The sequence below is a fragment of the Gopherus flavomarginatus genome, chromosome 10 (assembly GCF_025201925.1).
Source record: "Gopherus flavomarginatus isolate rGopFla2 chromosome 10, rGopFla2.mat.asm, whole genome shotgun sequence".
Lineage (NCBI taxonomy): Eukaryota > Metazoa > Chordata > Testudines > Testudinidae > Gopherus > Gopherus flavomarginatus.
In genome coordinates this window covers 51,210,314-51,228,946 of record NC_066626.1, presented here as the reverse complement: position 1 = coordinate 51,228,946, position 18,633 = coordinate 51,210,314, and the positions used below count along the sequence as shown (strand labels likewise).

Sequence of the window (18,633 nt, the reverse complement as noted above, 5' to 3'; positions counted from 1 at the left end):
AATATGGAACACCTGATTGTGTGCCAGAACTTCAACCAAAAAGACAAGAGTTTCTCAAATACACATGAAGAGAGAAGATAGTAGCAACAGCAGGAAAATCAGCAAGGAAATGGAAGTGAAGCTGATTGTCAGGCCATGGTAAGTAGCCCGTTTGCATCCATAATCCTAAAACCAGTGAAATTTTAGCATGTTTTAAGGTGCAAATGTAGGAACATTTTATTTAAGTGAGCAAGGAGAGGTAGAACCAACCTGTCCACAATCATCTTCATTAAATGTCTGGTACATTAATCTCACAGTACCAGGATATAACCAGACCAGCTTATGATCTCCTCCTCCCTGCATTAGTGCAAACTCTTGAAACATCTTGTGTTGCTGACACCAGAGTTTGTAGGCTTAGTAAATGTTAATTTCAAATTCCATTTACACCAAGTTATTTAAGAACTGGTAAATCCTGATTACCTCACCCCTACACAAATATACTTTACCCAGACACCACGAAAATATTTCCTAATGTTTGGTTGTACATCTTCATAATAATATCCTTTTTGCCTTATACAGGCAACTCATTTCGGAGTCCTCCATGAAGTCTAAAGGAATACTTAGACTCAAATCTAACAAGCACATGTAAGTATGCAACAGTAAGAACAAACTTTGAGAGTTTCTCCCCCTCTTTCTTCCTGTCCCATTACACCTATGTAGATTAAAACGACATTGGGCCTGGATCCAATGCAAGTGACTTGGACAACTGTCACACAACTCTCAAAATTGTCTGGTTCTCCCCTGCAGTGTGACCTGACAGGCTACTATAGACTCAGGCTGCACACCTCCTTTTTTTCCTGCTAGCAATCAGCTGATAGCCACATTGCCTGCTTCTCACTAGCTTGTTTTTTCATTAAGGCAATGACACTTGCTTTGAGGACCTCTCTGATCAGTGGCCTTTGATTCCAAGGATTGGCCTCTAAATCCCTCCCTTATTACTATAATTGTCTCCCCCTTCCCTTTTCCCAAAAACATGTACCAAAGCCTGGATACTGAGGGGCACTTAGCAAACTGAAGAGCATGCAACATTACAGTTCAAAGTTAACTCAGTTTCCTGGTGTCTCTGCTTCAGTATAATGGGTGCAATTGTTCTACTTACCTAAAATATTTTCATGCCGCAGTAACACAGTGTTGTACAATTCAGTTTCCCTGAACCAGGATTTTTCATCTCGTGAAGAAAAGATCTTCACTGCAACATTTTCTCCTTGCCACTGACCCCTCCAGACCTCTCCATATCGGCCTTTTCCTGACAAAAAGCAAACGGGGAATTTTGACCAACATTCTTCATTAGTGTCAATGAATTATAAGTTAGCATAAATAGATCAAGACAATCCAGTCTAAATAAAAACAATTTTGAAAGGTGACAAGCTGCACTGCCTGCAGCTCCTTGCCCTCTCTGAAATGCTAAAGATAAACACACACACCCAATCTACGACTAGGACGCCTAGGCTCTTCAGCAATACAAATAAATAAAATAAATAAAATGCTGCTGAGGGCTGGGCCCACTTCTACCATGTGCAGTAACTGGAACAAGCATATATCTATTGCGATGCACAAAACAAAAAGCCAATTGAGAGTCACACATTGTACTGGCTACATCATGGCAATACCACGTTGACCACTTTACTTGTACGCCCTTCCCCATATCCTTCATCAATCAGTCTGGTCTTTAGATTGTGACCTCTTGGGGGTGAGGACCATGTCTTCTTTCGTGTTTGTACAGTATCTAGATTATTGTGGATGCTACCAGGAACAATTGTGATCACCACCACCAGTAATGAAAGTGTCATTACAGCTTAAGCTAGAACATTGGCTACAGTTCAGCAAAATTATGGCTAGCTCTAGGTCTTGTGGTCAGCAGGGTACACAATCCAGACAATCTGCAAACTCTGAAAATAGAGCATACAGTGCACGCATGCTGGGGAGACTGGGTTCTTCAGACTTTACTTTGCTTACAGTATTAGCCCTGCAAAAAAACAAATGATATGCCATGGACATAAATATAAATCTTCAATAGGTCAGTTAAATGAACAAAACAGAACTTTAAAAACAAAAAAAAACACAAACTATTCAAAGATATGATAAACTATCCTATTTTAGGATTTGAGTGTGCTGTAAACACTAGGTGGTTGCACACTTTTTTCCTTTTGGATACCAAGTGCATGCACATATCAGGAGCTCCTACCATTTCTCTATTCCGCCACATGCTCCCTGTGTGCCACCCTCCCTTCCCCTCTATTTCAGGGACTCCCAGCAACTCCCACCCATTTGCTCATGCCTTGGTCTCTGTGTCCCCCACCTATTGTTCCCATTCTCCGCCCTCCAACAGGACATGGGATGTGCCCCCCATATTCCTCTCCCAATCCCTTCCCTGGGCCCCCACTTTGCCCTCCCATCTCCATTAGTTCTACCTCTGTGTCCCAGCCTCCACCAAATCTCCATTCCCTCAACTCCAGGTCCCTGTTTCCATGTCCACTCACTCAGCTCCTGACTCCTCTGGGTCCCTGCTTTCCCAGCCACCACCACACTCTGGTGTTGAGTGTAGAGATTTGCTCACGTTGTCTGCCCATGACAGTGCATTAGCAACAGAGTGCCATACAGCAGAGCCCAAGTGGTAAAGAGTTCTGATCATTACAGTTTTCACTATTGTATAGTGAATCATCTGATCTAAACAAGTTGCCTCAATTTCAGTGCAGTACAAGTTGTTTTGTCTCTAATATGTATAGCTGCCAACGTTCAAGGGTGGGGGGGATGGGATTTAGCACATCAATTCAACAACAGGTGTAATCAAGTGTAAAAAGAGATATGAGACACTGATGTGGTAGCGCTTGTCACACAGCTGCCCAAGAGCTTTCACTAGCAGTGCTATGTAGCCTTCCCATTTAAAACACTGCCAACTTGAGCTAACTTAAGAGCAGGCTCAGTGCCAAACACACACACACACACACACACACACACACACACACACACACACACACGAGACGTGACCATCTGCAGACCATGTAAGATCATCATGTGTAGCCTAACACTCCTGGTTAATACAAACTGAAGAAAAACTCACATGTGGTTTTGACACAAGTGTGAATGCTTGTCACTATTTAATACATTCCATAACAAGAACAAAAACAGACAGCAGCACTAATACCATTAAGGCTAGTCAACCCCTACATACTAATTTAAGTGTTTTGGCTAGGGTATGATTTTTCCTTTATTTTTCTTGAAAGAAAAGGAAAAAAAAAAAAAACTACCAGTGTGGATGGTGTTCTAAGGGAATATGCTATACTGACATAAGCGCATTTTATATTGGTGCACCTGCATTCACACTAGGGGATTTGTATCTGGTTTCAAGCAAACAGATAAAGAGCTGTACAAAATCCTGTTTTTAGACCAGCAGACCTATGGTAGCAGAAGAAGAGATAATGAATTGATGCTGGAGGCCTGTAGCTTGCCTATCTTGAATTCCATGAGTAACACACCTAGGCCATCATCGATGGATCGCCACTGGACAGTTATAGAACATGAAGGTCCAATGTGGCTGTAGTTAACTGAATTTACTCCCCCTAGCCTGAGCCAAATGAGCACAGAAATAGAAGAAAGGACCCAGCAACTATTATCAGCATAGGGAAATGATTGTATATTCTTGCTCCAGTGACGTAAAAATCTAAAAACAAAAAAGGTGGAGGAAACATTCAGAGATTCATAGAATTTAAGGTCAAAAGGGGACATCATGAACATCTCATCTGACCTACTGCATAGACAGGCCAATGAATTTCCTGTTTTCTTTCTTAACAACAAAGAAAAGAGGTACATGGATTTATTTCCTTTACCTAGTGTTTAAAAATAAAAACAAAAAACATTAAGTCACTTTCTAGAAGGAGACAATTTTTTCCTTCTCCAACTTGTTATTTAAAAAGGATATAGTGCTTATGTCTTGAGTTAAAATGCAAAAACATTGTAGAGGTAAAGTTTTCCAACAATGAATAAAAAAAACAAAAAACAAAACAAAAAAACCTTGTTACCTTCCTTCAAAAAGAAGAGTGCTGGATGGCAAGAAGGAGGTCTCTGAGTTTCTACAGAGAATTCTTTCCCAGGTGTCTGGCTGTTGCCAAAATGCTCCAGGTCCAACTGACTGCCATACTTGGGGCTGGGAAGGAATTTTCCACAGAGAGTCAGATTGGCAGGGGGAGAGTTTTCCTCTGCAGCATGGGTCATTTGCAGGTTTAAGCTAGTGTAAATGGTGGATTCTCTGTAACTTTAAGTCTTTAAATCATGATTTGAGGACTTCAGTAACTTCAGTTACTCAGTCAGAGGTAACTAACTGTTACCCAAGTAGGTGGGTGAAGTTCTGTGGCCTGCAATATGCAGGAGATCAGACTAGATCAGGAGTAGGCAAACTTTTTGGCCCGAGGGCCACACATCAGGATTCCGAAACTGTATGGAGGGCGGGTGTAGTGTATTAAATTGCTCCCTGTAGGAAAGTGTTACTTATGGTGTACTACTTATGGCTGCCAGTCCTGGTGCTCTGAGGAGCATGGTAAGGGGGCAGGGAGTCTGGATAAGGGGCTGGGGGGGGTAGTCAGGGAACAGAGGTGGTTGGATAGGCCCCCTGAGACTCCCATGCCTATCAAGGGTGGGGCAGTAGGGAACAGGGAGGGTTTATGGGCCAGGAGTTATGAGGGGGGCAGTCAGGGGGCGGGACATGGGAGGGAGCAGGAGCCAGGCTGTTGGGGAGGCACAAACCTTCCCTATCTTGGTGTAATGTATTAAATTGCTCCCCCTAGAAATGTGCTACTTAGGACATACTACTTATGGCTGCCAGTCCTGGTGCTCCATAAGTAGCACATTCCTACGAGGGGCAATTTAATACACTATATCCGGCAGCTCTCGCAGCCCAGAGTGCTGGCAGTACAGCAAGCTGAGGCTGCAGGGAAGGGGCCTGGGGCTAGCGTCCCTGGCAGGGAGCTCAACGGCTGGGCAGAATGGTCCCACAGGCTGTAGTTCGCCCACCTCTGGACTAGATAGACTCTATGGCGAGAAGGGACTATGAGTCTAAAGAAAATCTACATAATTCCTGTAATAGTGCACCTGGGTACACTATAATTAGCTACATTCTCATGCAATGTATTTTTACCCCTTAACTATAATTCAGATAACTGTAAAAAAGTTTAAAACTAAACACCCCCAGAGTTAGCAGTATTCTGCTTCACATGTAGACACTTTCAAACCCCATATATTCATATTTTTAAAATGGATTGAAACATCTTCAATTCTAGCTTATTTGGCTTGTTTTGCTGATCACTTTGAAAGCTATTTTTGACTTTCTCCTTCCTAGCTTTAGCTGACAGAGCTATGCAGATGTTGGAGCACAGAGGACACACACTATGCAAAAGGTGAACGCATTTTTCAGCAAACTTTCCCCAAAAAATTCCATTCACAGGCAAAAGCATGGAGAACTCCACTTAATAGAAGTTATCTGAAAACATGTTGAGTACTGAGAAGAGAAAGACTGTTCAAATGGAAGTCAGAGCTCAACCTCAAGTAGGGTGACCAGATGTCCCGATTTTATAGAGACAGTCCCAATATTAGGTGCCTATTGTAAGAAAAAGCTCCAATTACCCCCCACTCCCATCCCAATTTTTCACACTTGCTATCTGGTCTCCCTAACCTCAACTGATACCAGGACTTGATATTAGATATACAAACAAGAGTTTTACTAACCTACACACTCTAAGAGTGTAATCTGACGAGCCACTGTTCTTTGTACCAAGAAAGGAAGACCAGAGCCACTTCCAGATGTACAGGAATGGTCCAATAAGTCCTATTGAAAAGGGGGAGAAAGGGAGAGGAAACATTTGAGAAACAGAGTATGTGGACTTTTTATCCAAATACATAAAATGTACATGTTCCCACTTGTTCACACAATGTTCATCTTAAGGATTATTAAGGTAGCTCCCCAAAACCTGATTGGCATCAGGACCACATTGTGCTAGACATGGTGCAGACAGGCAGAGCCCTGCCCTGAGGAGTTTACAGTCTTAGACCACAAGCCATAAATAGAGGGTGGGGAAAAGGGAGATACAAGTTTTATATACAGAGTCATTTTCTATTGCAACCCACTGTCAGAAGTTTTCTTCAGACAATGCAAGAGAAAAAAAGAGGCCTCAAATCTGTTCCAACTTTTTAATTAGCAATTGTACCTGCCACAACACCATTTTCCTCCAAACATGTTTTGCAATGAAAAAGTGATTGACATTTACTGCTCCTAGTACTGCCCTTGGGAGTTTGTTTGCTGAATGCTGGCTACTCTGTAATCAAATTCTACCTAAATTATTTTAACACTCTGCCCTTCCTTTGCTCAGCTTGTGCCCCCTCACCATCTCAAATGACCTTATCTCTGCGTTACTCCCTTTGTTAAAACTTTCTATGCCTCACAGGAGGATATCCTTCCAAAGCACAGAGGCTTCATTTCTTTGAGCTTTCCAAATTTAAGACCCTTCAACTCCCTACATGATTATGAGAAAGTAAAAATGTAGTGTTTACCTTTTAAAATCTACATAATCTTTTGTTTTACCTTTTCAAATTGCAGTACAAGCATATTCTTTTCATAAAAGGTTACCAGAATTGCACATTGCTGTAAATGTGGCCTTGCTAATCACAGACACAAGAGTTTACCCATAACTAATAGTTGATACATCACCATATAAAAGAAATATTTATTGGTTTAAGAATCTGTAAAGGGAATCTTACATTTTAAAAAGCGATCTTAATAACTTAAATGTTTTACATTTACCAGTCAAAACTAAAGAGAGATTAAATGTCAATAAAAAATTAAAAACCTGAAAGAGGAAAATATGCGCCTGCTGTAGAAGTTACTTTTCTTCCACTTGTTCAAGATGTGGTCCACATTCAGAGTTTGTACTCGTTTAAAATTTTTTTGTTGAAATAGTTACACACCAGTAAAACCCCTCTTAGTGTAGATGCAATTATACCAGTATGGGAATAAGCTATTCCAGGATAAGTACCTTTCTTCTAGTATAAATGAGTTCACGCTAGGTGGGCTGCACCACTTGAACTATGGGGTATAGTTAGAAATGTACAACTTGTGAGAGTAGGTAAGTCAAACTCAAGCACAAAGGTGCCAGTTCAACAAAACCATTCCTATTCAACAGAGCACTTACACATGTTGAAGGCCTAATAATTTTAAATTGAATTTAAGCATGTGCTTAACTACCTTGCTCCACAGGGGTCAAAGAAAGCACCAGAGCTGTTCTTGCATATTAAAACCCAAGATCTGTTATTGAAAACCTGTGAGTATTCCACAGGGTGGCAGCACTTGACCATTCCAAAATGAGACTCTGAATGTCAGCTTTAAAAAGAAAAAAGAAAAAAAAGGCACCAGGGATAGGATTCAGGGGAGTGGCTGCACTTTTTGTTGTCAACATAAGCTCACATGCTCAAAACCTATTACTAGCCCATCTGCCACACCACTATTTATGTATGTAAAACATACACAATGGACAGAATAAGTCTAGAAAACAGCATGTGATCCACAGGTGCTGACTTTCCAAAGTGCTGGGGGTGTAGGCTCTGCCCCCTCTATCCCCTCCCCCACAGGCCCCATCCCATCTCTTCCTACCCAGTTCTGCTCCCTCCCCCGAGCACTCCACATCATCGCTCCTCCTCTCTTCTCCCCAGATCCTCCTGAATGCCGTGAAACAGCTGATCATAGCAAGTGGGAGACACAGGGAGGGAGAGAGAAGATGCTGATCTGCGGGGCCCCTGGAGGAAGCTGATGGGAGGGCTGTTAGTGGATGCTCAGCACTTAAGTTCCCTCTAAGCTGCGTGGCCATGGAGCTGCCTATAAGTCCCATGCAGCTGCCTATAAGTCCCATGCAGGGGCTCAAGGCTGCGGTGGAGAGAGATGCCTCTCCTCAAGCACCAACCTGCCCCGGCTGGGGGAGAGGCTCCCTGCCGGCCCCAGCACAGACCCACCTCCAACCTGCTGTGGCCGGGGGAGAGGAGCCCCTGCTGCGGCCCAGCTGCACCAGAGCTGCTGCAGCTGGAGAGAGGTGACTCTCCCACAGCCCTAAGCTGGTAGGGAGAGAGAGGGCTAGGAGCGCGGGGGGTTCCTCTCCCCACCACAGCCCAGGGGCAGCCTGCACCCCAAACCTTTCATCCCCAGCCCCACCCCAGAGCCCACACCCCAACCCTGAATTCCTCATCCCCAGCCCCACCTGAGCCCAGCACCCCGACCCTCTGCCACAGCCCTGAGCCACTTCCCACACCCTGAACCCCTCATCCTCAACCCCACCCGAGCCCGCACCACCACCACCACCCCGCAGCCCAACCCTCTGCCCTAGCCCAAGCCCCCTTCCACAGTCCGAACCTCTTGGCCCCACCCCCACACAGCACCTTCATATTGGTGCACTTAACAAAATTCATTCCACACTGGATGTAAAAATGTAGAGGGAACCCTGATCAGCACCCACCATTTTTCCTGATCAGCACCCACCATTTTTTCCACGTGGGTGCTCCAGCCCCAGAGCACCCATGGAGTCTGTGCCTATGATGTGATCAGGTTATTAAAAGACAATAATAATTAGGGTTAGAAGGATTAGATGAGCAGTTCTCAAAACTGCCCCCAAAGTGGGTCGCAAACTCATTTTAATGGGGTGGCCAGGGCTGGTGTTATACTTGCTGGGGCCTGGGGCCTGGGGGCACTTGGGCTTTGGCTTTTCCCCCTGTCCTACACCCCCTGCCTGGGGCAGTGGGGCTCGGGCAGACTCAATCTTCGGTCCCCCCGCCTGGGACTGGGTAATTTGTTGTCAGGAGGGGATCATGGTGCAATGACGTTTGAGAACCGCTAGATTAGATTAATCAGTGTCAGTACATGTTTACTTTAAAACGCACATTAAAAAAAAAAAAAACCAATAGGAGCAGAAATTTACAAATAGGCAAAGAAAGAAAAATGCATTGGAGTCAAAATCCAGAAATTTAGACTTTTGATTTAGGCTCTGTAAATGGACTAGCAAGTGAATAGTAAAGATAGGTATGATTTTTGATCCAAGGATTATTTACTTGTCAATATCACATGTCAAAAATTATATGATCTGTGCTTCAGCATTTTATAAAGCTTTAACTTTTTGAATCTCAACACCTATCAAATAATTGTCTGATACCCCCCCCCATAACTGCCTACAACGACGACAATGTTAATGCTTTAAAATGAACACCAATATTATCAGTTTAAATTATTAAAAACTGAATTCTGCCAAACCTAATACACACAAGGAGGCTGAATAAAAGCTACACAGGGCAACCTTCAGTCTAGCATTTCCTAACTTTTGAAGTGCTTGACTTCTCAACCTTAACATTCTTTTAATGTAGGAAATTACATCCATAAAAAAAATCTAAATGTAACAAAATTAATTTGATCATGTGGAGCCAGACTCCCATATGGGACAAGTACAAAGTTGGGCTCGGCTGATCCACAGTTCTACCACATGAGCTAACTGATAATTGGTAGCAATAGGAGATTACTACCTTCTGTGTGGACCTGCCATTAGAGGGGGATGGAAATACTCAGCCAATGGATTTCACACCTATTTGTGGAACAAACAAACAAATACGGAGACTCGGGAACAACAGATTTCACTCTAGGTTCTGTTGGGGAAAGTTCTCTAGTTTAGAGAGCTTTCTGGCCCTTATTCCCTCCCCCTCCACAAGTCCTATCCTTTTCCCCACCCGGTTCCTATCTCCCACCTCACTGCCCTCTACCTCCATTTGCTCCTATCTGTCTCCCATACCAGCTTCTGACCCTGTCTCTACATCTCGCATCTCTTTCCCCTCTCTGCTTCCTTCTCCATGCTGCCTGTGCAGTGAGGGGTGTGTGCTGCGGGCTGCTGAGAGCATGGGAGAGTGTCTCTGCTCTCAGTTCCTGATTACAGCAGCACATCAGTCCCCTAAAGCCAGGTGAAATAATTGCAGGAAGAGTCCTGGCTCAGGGTATGGCTACACTTACATTTGTGCAGCGCTGGGAGTTACAGCTGTGTTCGTAGAGCTGTGTAGGGCCAGCGCTGCAGTGTGGCCACATTTGCAGCTACCAGCGCTGCAGTGTGGCCACATTTGCAGCGCTGTTGGGAGTGGTGCACTGTGGGCAGCTATCCCACAGAGCACCTCGTCCCATTTTGGCGCTGTGGCTTGTGGGAAGCGGACGGAAGGGTGCGGGTCTTTCCGCTTCCTGTTCCAACGCCCCGTGGTGCTTTGCTACACATTCCAAGCAGTTTGGCGCCATTGTGAGTCTGCAGCGCGATTTCTGTTACAAATGGAGCCCGAGCTGCTGAGGACCTTGCTGATGAATGTTGCCAGCACATCACGTTTGGTGGTGGAGCTATTCCTTCAGCTCCAAAGTGACAGTGAGGAGTCAGACAATGATATTGATTCGCCTGACGCACAAGACACTAAATTGCTTGTGGCAGTAATGGACGTGCTCAGCACCGTGGAACGCCGCCTTTGGGCTCGGGAAACCAGCACTGAGTGGTGGGATCACATCGTCCTGCCAGCCTGGGATGACGAGCAGTGGTTGCAGAACTTTCGGATGAGAAAAGCCACTTTCATGGGACTGTGTGCTGAGTTCGCCCCTACCCTGCGGAGCAGGGACACGAGATTGAGAGCTGCCCTGACACGAGATTGAGAGCTGCCCTGCCAGTGGAGAAGCAGGTGGCTATTGCAATCTGGAAGCTGGCAACTCTAGACAGCTACCGATCGGTGGCGAACCAGTTTGGAGTGGGAAAGTCGACCGTTGGAATAGTGTTGATGCAAGTTTGCATGGCCATTAATCGCACCCTGCTAAGAAGAACCGTGACTCTGGGGAACATGCAGGACATTCTGGATGGCTTTGCACAAATGGGTTTCCCTAACTGTGGAGGGGCAATAGATAGGACGCATATTCCTATTCTGGCACCACCCCACCTGGCATCCGAGTACATTAATCGCAAGGGGTATTTCTCTGTGGTTCTCCAAACGCTTGTGGATCACCGTGGGCGTTTCACTGACATTTACTCAGGATGGCCTGGAAAGGTGCATGATGCACGCATCTTTCGGAACAGTGCCCTGTTCAGGAAGCTGAGGGCCGGGACTTTTTTCCCAGACCGCAAGATCACAGTAGGGGACGTCGAAATGCCCATTGTGATCCTTGGAGACCCCGCTTACCCCTTAATGCCATGGCTCATGAAACCGTATACAGGGAAGCTTGACAGGAGCAAGGACCGGTTCAACTACAAGCTGAGCCGGTGCAGAATGACTGTGGAGTGTGCTTTTGGCCGTTTAAAGGCACACTGGAGGTGTCTCTACGGGAAGCTAGATTTGGGGGAAAGCAGCATCTCCGCTGTTATATGTGCGTGCTGTACCCTCCATAATATTTGTGAAGGGAAGGGTGAAACATTCAGTGAGGAATGGACCTCCGAGGTTCAACACCTAGAGGCTGAATTTGCACAGCCAGAGAGCAGGGCTACTAGAGAAGCCTAGCAAAGGGCTTCAAGGATTAGGGATGCCTTAAGGGAGCAATTTGAGGCTGAAAGCCAACAGTAATGTTTGGTGCCTTTGCAGTGCCCGTTTTTCCCTTGGGGTACTGTATTTCTCACTTTCTGCAATAATAAAAAATGTTTTAAAAGCCAAGAAATCATTTATTCAAAATACAGTACATAAAAGGGCAGGGGGGTAGGGTGGTGGACTGTACATTCAGAGGTTTGAATATGTCCTGCTTGGATTGCTGTTCAATGCCTGCTGCACTTTAGGATTAATATGCTGCATAGTGATGGGGGTTGAGTGCATAGGGTGAGGGTTGTAGTTCTCAGGGCTGGGAGGTGAACGTACAGGTGTTGGGGGCAGCTGGTGGTGGTAAGAACCAGGCTGCTGGAGAAAGGTGTTTTGTGCAAACACTGGGGAACAAGGGAGAGAGCTTTGGGAGGGGTGGGGGTTACCACGGCACTGATCTGCCTGCATGGCTACAAGAGACTGCATACAGTTCGTTTGGCGAGCCAGGAGGCTTATCAGCTCCTTTGTGCTTTTCTTGGTAGCCAACTCCTTTCTCCTGCTTTGTGTTTGCCTCCACTCATGCATTTTCTCTCTCCAGTCCTGCAGCCTCTTACTGTCTCTGGCGTACTGATTCATAACTGCTTAGATCAAATCTTCTTTTGATTTTCTAGGATTTTTCCTAAAGTTCTGTAGTCTTCGTGCAGGCAGTGATAGGGCTGGAGTATTCAAGGACACTTAAAAGAACAGAAATAGAAACATTTAATACAGAGGCTACACTGTTTATCATCACAGTGAAGGAGTTTGTAGACTATTTGTAGCATCATTTACACATACCAAACATAGCACAGAGAGGCCACGGCAGCGAAGGCATGGCGAGCAATGGGGTGAGTGTTTCTGCCGCAACTTCACCTGGGAAGGGGAACTGCCTGAGGGCTCACTGGGGTTTCTGTGCATTGGGGAAAGTAGAGAGCAGTACTTGGGGACCTGCACTGGGGAAAGCAGAGAGCAGGGATCTAAACTGAACACACTATCCCTACATTTTCAACAGGATTTTCTACTGCCAGATATATCACTGCTGCGTGTTACCTGGGAAGAGAGGGAGGGTCTTCTACAGCAATGTGGATTCTGCCCTGGGCCCTATGCAGCAATGCCCTGGGCTGTGTGCTGCAATGGTCCCCCCACCCCTCGCGGCACAGTGGCGTGGACGAGTTAGCCTGACCGGGACAAGGACAAGGACCACGGTGGCTCTCCCTATAAACTTGTGCAAGCACATTGCCCACGCTCTGGCTGCAACTTTTGAAGAGATTACCAAGGCCGATTACAGAGACCTGATAGACCAAATCAATGGGCTATTCCACATTTAGGCATGCATGCAGGCAGCCATAACCCCCACCCTCCTCTCCCAAAACATTGCCATCCTAAAAATAAAATCTGCTTACCGGGAACACGCTCCTCTGCTTCTTCTTCACCAACAAGTTCCAACTGCTGCGACTGGCTAGCCTCCTCCTGGCTTGAGAAGAGCTCCTGGCTGCATGCCTCCTGGGACTCCGGGGTGTCTCCCCCACCCCAGTAGCCTCACTCTCGGCTTCCTCTACACCCTCCCCACTTCCCCCGGCTCTGAACTCTCCATCGTGCTCCTAGGATTGGCAGTGGGGTCACACCCAAGTATGGCATCCAGCTCCTTGTAAAAACGGCAGGTCGTGGGGGCAGCTCCTGAGCGGCGATTTCCCTCACGGGCTTTGCAATAGGCACTCCGCAGCTCCTTTACTTTTACCCTGCACTGCAACGCGTCCCGTTCATGGCCCCTTAGCAGCAAGGACTTTGATATCTGCCCATAGGTATCATAATTTCTACGGCTGGAGCGCAGCTGTGATTGCACAGCTTCCTCACCCCAAACACTGATGAGGTCCTGCAGCTCTGAAGTGTTCCATGCTGGGGCTCATTTGGGGCGTGGAGGCATGGTCACTGATTAATTGATTGATTGCACTCCACACCTGGCTGAGCAAACAGGAAGGGGATTTTTAAAATTCCCAGGGCATTTAAAGGCAGGTCACTTGAGCCCAGGGCAGTGGAGTGTGAAACAATGAGCAGAGTGGCTTAAAAGGTATGCTGGGATATCTCCTAATACCCTGGAGGCCAATAAAAGCGCTTTTGGTGTCCACACTTGATGACCAGCGCTGCAATCGCTACACCCCAGGCAGACCAGGTGTACAGCCAGCTCTGCAACCAGAGAGTTGCAGCGCTGGCCGCGCTTTGCAAGTGTGGACACAGAGTGAGTTGCAGCGCTGTAACCCCATCACCAGCGCTGCAACTCTCCAGTGTAGCCATGCCCTCAGCTCTGGGCTGGAGAACACAGTCACACTGTGGGGATGACGAGTAGTCTGACTGGCACAAGGGATTACACATGAGCAGCCCAGATGAAGTCTTCAGTGAGTTCAGCTGCCCAGGTCTAAACAAATCTCTACTGGACATGCCCAACCAGATTTTTTAGCATCTTAAAATTTGGCCAAATTTCCATGAAGATAGCAAAAGACATGTTCCTGACATCAGGATCATTCATCTCTTTGCCAAATTGTAAGTCCTTGCTCCAAGCTGGACCTTTTCAACAAAATGGTTTTGGTTTTAAAAGCATGGGCAAAACTCTTTTCTCATTCGCAAAAATGGCTGAACCCTTTTATTTCGAACTTCAACCCAAAAATTCAGCCTCAAGCAGAAAACCACCACAGAAATTCAGCCCAAACCATTTAATTTTGACAACTGAAGATGGGTGTTGGATAATGGAAAGCTGTTGGCAACCTTAACTATAGGGAATGCTACCTGAACTAATTTTTTTTTGGGGGGGGGGGGGGTGAGGGAATAGAAGAGAAGGAAACAATACTGTCAACTGTTTAAGTGACGAATCTTTATCTTAAAGATAAATTTTTCAGTAAAAAAGTGGGACGTGACTAAAAAAAGTTTAAACTGTAAACTTAAAAATAATGAATAAGGAAGATTCCAGTATATTGTTAAAATCCTACTACTCTGTTAAAATACAAAAATAGATAGTAGTATATTCCAAATCCAGTTAAAAAAAAATATATGATCAAGTGGAAAGGTTGACATTATCGAACTTCTATTTTTCTTGGAGGAGAAAACAGAGGAGGAAGATTTTTATGAAATATTAGAACAAGGATTATAAAACAAATTGTGCTTTCAGGTTTCAACCAGAAATCTCTGAAGCCTCATTTCACCCAACAAGATTTTAAGTAATATGCTCAGAAGATAATCTGAGAATGACAAGATTGTCTGTAAAACAAACAGGGCCCTTTATTCAAAATGTGAACTAACTTCTCCCTTCTTCCCCTCTCCCCCCGCCCAGCCCCCACTCATTCTGGAATGAAGCAAAATGCTATCTGCAGCAACTGTAAAAACATTTTAAGGAGGACAGCTTTCTTCATTCAGGAAGCTTAGTGCAATAAATATTTGCTACACTGTGGGAACTAATCCTAAATATAAACAAATCTAATGTATTACAAAACCCAAGATTTTTCTCCTCTGAGTGCTTAAATCTGGAACATGAAAAAGGAAAGAATTATAGTTGGGATGAACACTCAGCTGTGACAAGGAACTAACACTTTTGTACATAATCAAAACTCAGTGGAGTCACATTGGATGCACTGCATACATGAAGTTTCATTCTCAGGGTACCATGTAATGTTTAAATTGCAAGTTGCTTTTAAAGTGAGTAACGTCACTTCACTTCTTTTAAAAAGAAAGCTTTGATGTATTCTTGTTTGCTGGCTGATTTGACCTTCCCTTACTTGAACATTTTCAAGAGGCACTAGATGACTCAGGTGGGGGCAGGGGGGAGAAGACAGAACAAGTAGGAAGAATGGCCACTAGATGTGGTTCTTACAGGGCAGAGCTGAAGCACAGCACTATGAGGAAGTTTCCACTGCTTATGCCACACCTGTTCTACAGCCAGGCAAACTTTATTAACTTCGTCTTGAGTATTTCAAGCTACAGGACAGAGGCAAGTTTAGCTCCTCCTCTCAACAAGCTCCAGATGAGCTGCACCCCCTCAGCTGGAAGTCTCACATCTTCCACCAGTCTCAGGCTTAACACTGAGCCAGTCTGAGATATAGCCAGATTCTCTACTGTACTAGGATGCCCTCCAGATTTTTGCTACCTACTCCTAACTTGGTTTCTGTGCTGCAGGGTAGAGACAAGGTAGGGATGCCGGACAGTAAAAAGAGGCAGGACTGGTTCTTCGGGTTCTAACCTGCTCCTCCTCCTAATCAAGGTATCCTCTTGACAATGGTGCCACTTGGTGGTCACCTCATAAACCTAGGAAAAATGATAAAACAACTTTCCTGAGGGTCAGGTTTCCGAGTCCATCAACACCGCACCAATCCACAAAAACAAGTTTTAGAAGCATCTCACTTTATAATCTCCCATTTGTTTAAATGCAGGCATCACTTCATGGCTCCCTGAATAGGGATTTTATCACTTGACTGTTTCCAAGCATCTTTGCTTTAACAAGTCCTCACAACTAGGCTTGCATGGCATCCACCAACTTTCAGGCAAAGAGAAGTGGGTAGAAATTCTTGAAGCAGTCAGCAATGCTCTGTTACTTGGCGATGGGGACACCTTAAAAAAGTATACAACCACCAACCTATTTCTCTCCACCTGCAAAATCCAAGTTCCCATCTTCTGCCAGTCCAGGAGAGAAAAGACAAACAGAGTAGGTCTCCCAAAACACAGAAAGGAAATACTAGGTTGAACTACATGTTAATCTTAATATCCTAGTGGTTTTCAGTCAACACTTCCTCTCTCAAGTCACTCTTTAAACCTTTCTATAGCTCTTAACAGTCAGGTTGTAATGACAACACAGAGGAAAAGTTACAGTTTGCTTGCTTCCCTGTGACACACATAAAAAGGCTAAGATTTTAAAAAAATCAGAAAAAAGTGATGATTCTTCTTTGTATTTATCTTTAGAAGTTTCAGGTATCAAATTTTGTCTTCCCAGTTGCGGGGACTCTCTCGGGCTTCACGGTGTTGGTGTCATTTGAATATTTAAAGGGCAAGAACTTTCCAAGTGAGGTGTTTCTTGTTTAAGAGGAGACTGAGTAAATGTTAACAAAAAATAAATACAAAAAGTAAAGTAGGATTACGGTTAACCTGCTTACCAAAAAGTCCCCCCTCCCTCGCATTTACTCATATTTCAGCCTCTTCGAGTCAAAAATCTCATTCTCCAGTTATCCAGAAATTCTTCAGCAAATGTAGGGAAAACAAGATGTGAAATTCCTAAACAAATATGATTGTAGAGCCATTAAAAACATCCCACTCAACTACTTTTCAAGACAGTTATACATCATGGACACAAAGGCATATTTGCCCTTTTCATGGTGAAGCTAAAATGTACAACACTCTTGTAAGGTAACCTGAGCTACTCTCCTGTTACATCACATCTACACTACAAAGGTTTTTTGTTATTGCTCCACTAGCGAACCCTCCTGGCATAGATGCAAATTATACCAGCAAAAAAGTGCTTGTACCAGTTCACTGAGCAAAATATGCTATTCCAGCCAAAGCTCTTTTATCCCACTATAACTGTATACATACACACGAGGGACTTATGCAGATATAGAAATGCCACTCCATCTAGTCCCACCAAAAATAACCTAACATTACTATACCAGCACGAGTTTCTAGTGTAGACCTGACCAGAGAAAGAAATTGAGACACAGAGGTTAAGCAATTCCTACCATATACAAAAGATTACTTACTGCCAGTGTACTGTCGCCAACATTTGATGCAATGAGTCCCTCAATTGTGCCGTACTCTGCATCCCTAGCATTGAGCCTTTCCATGTGGTTTTGCTGTACTTTTCGAATAATCAGCACAGCTAACGCTGAAAATATCATCAGCACTATCACCGGAGCCAGTATAACAATGACTAGCATTTCCACGCTGTAACCCACAGCTTCTCCCTGGAGGGTTTGCCCTTGGTAAGAAAAACAGGAAAGAGAAAGGAGGTTAAGAACTCCCACAGATAGTAGTTTAAAGACAAAATTATGCTGACATTTTCATTTGTAGTCAACTGAACTAAATACCAATCACAGACAGTCAAAGCTATTTCATATACGTTTCCATTCACAGTCCACCACCACCAGTACCACCACCAAATCTTTTATGGCAATCCCATTCGTGGTAAAATCCATTCAAGTTTTTGAAATTCAGAATCACAGCTGGCTTCAGAGAGCTTTATCAAAGTCAGTAACCCAGAGTCAAAAAACTTACTGTTTTGTGCACTTTAGTCCCCAATATTCAACAGCAATCAGTGACACTGATCATGCAGCTTGCAGACCCCAACTACACCCATTCTCAGTCCCCTCTGGTTCAAGTGGCAAAAGCCTTATGCCCAAACCTTAGTTTGCACTAGGAGAGAAGAACATTAACAGGCAAACGCCCAACTAGAAACTTACTATAAAATAGCTATTTTAAAATTAACCTTTCACCTTTAGTAGGCAATTGTGCTGTGATATTCATGTTGCACAAATATCCTTGACAGCACTCGACAGCTTGGTCAGGAGATGGGGGCGTTTTGCATGTCATTTTCCCCTGTTCATAGACTTGGAAGCAGCCTTTCTGGTAAACTTTAGTGCCATCGTTTATGCTCAGGGAGGCAAAGCACTGCTGGCCCTGGCAGCGATCTCCATTCCCACAGGACATGCCTTCACACACACACTCGTAGTGGACCATATTTAGCTTCAGCTCATCATCTGCAGAAGGGGAGAATTGAGGGGACATCAGCATACTCTTATTTCATTTCAGGTACATGCAAAGGATATAGCTATTGTTTAATTCAGTAGTCGCTAACTCACCGACTTTCTGTTTAAGAAGGCAGTCGTTTGAATAGAAATTAGTGCCACTCACACTAAGTGGGACCTGAAGATGTTAACAGACTCAATTTATTAAGATACCCATTTATGAGCAACTAGTTTGTACCTGCTCAAGTGTCTGGGGAGGACTCTACTCAGCCAGAACCAAACAAACATTTACATGTCACACTTGCCA

The 18,633-nt window shown here is 44.6% G+C and overlaps 1 protein-coding gene across 4 annotated transcripts in view; it reads right to left on the bottom strand.

Annotated features, from left to right (window-relative positions):
• The window catches only part of ACVR1 (activin A receptor type 1), a 103,134-nt gene that overhangs the window by 25,733 nt on the left and 58,768 nt on the right, over nt 1–18,633 (bottom strand). For all 4 annotated transcript variants that reach the window (XM_050969259.1, XM_050969260.1, XM_050969258.1 and 1 more), the window contains 4 exons: nt 18,075–18,338; nt 17,343–17,560; nt 5,758–5,857; nt 1,139–1,285 (listed from right to left, as the gene is read on the bottom strand). In XM_050969259.1, coding sequence (XP_050825216.1) covers nt 1,139–1,285; nt 5,758–5,857; nt 17,343–17,560; nt 18,075–18,338 — 729 coding nt within the window. The remainder of the gene's footprint in view (nt 1–1,138; nt 1,286–5,757; nt 5,858–17,342; nt 17,561–18,074; nt 18,339–18,633) is intronic.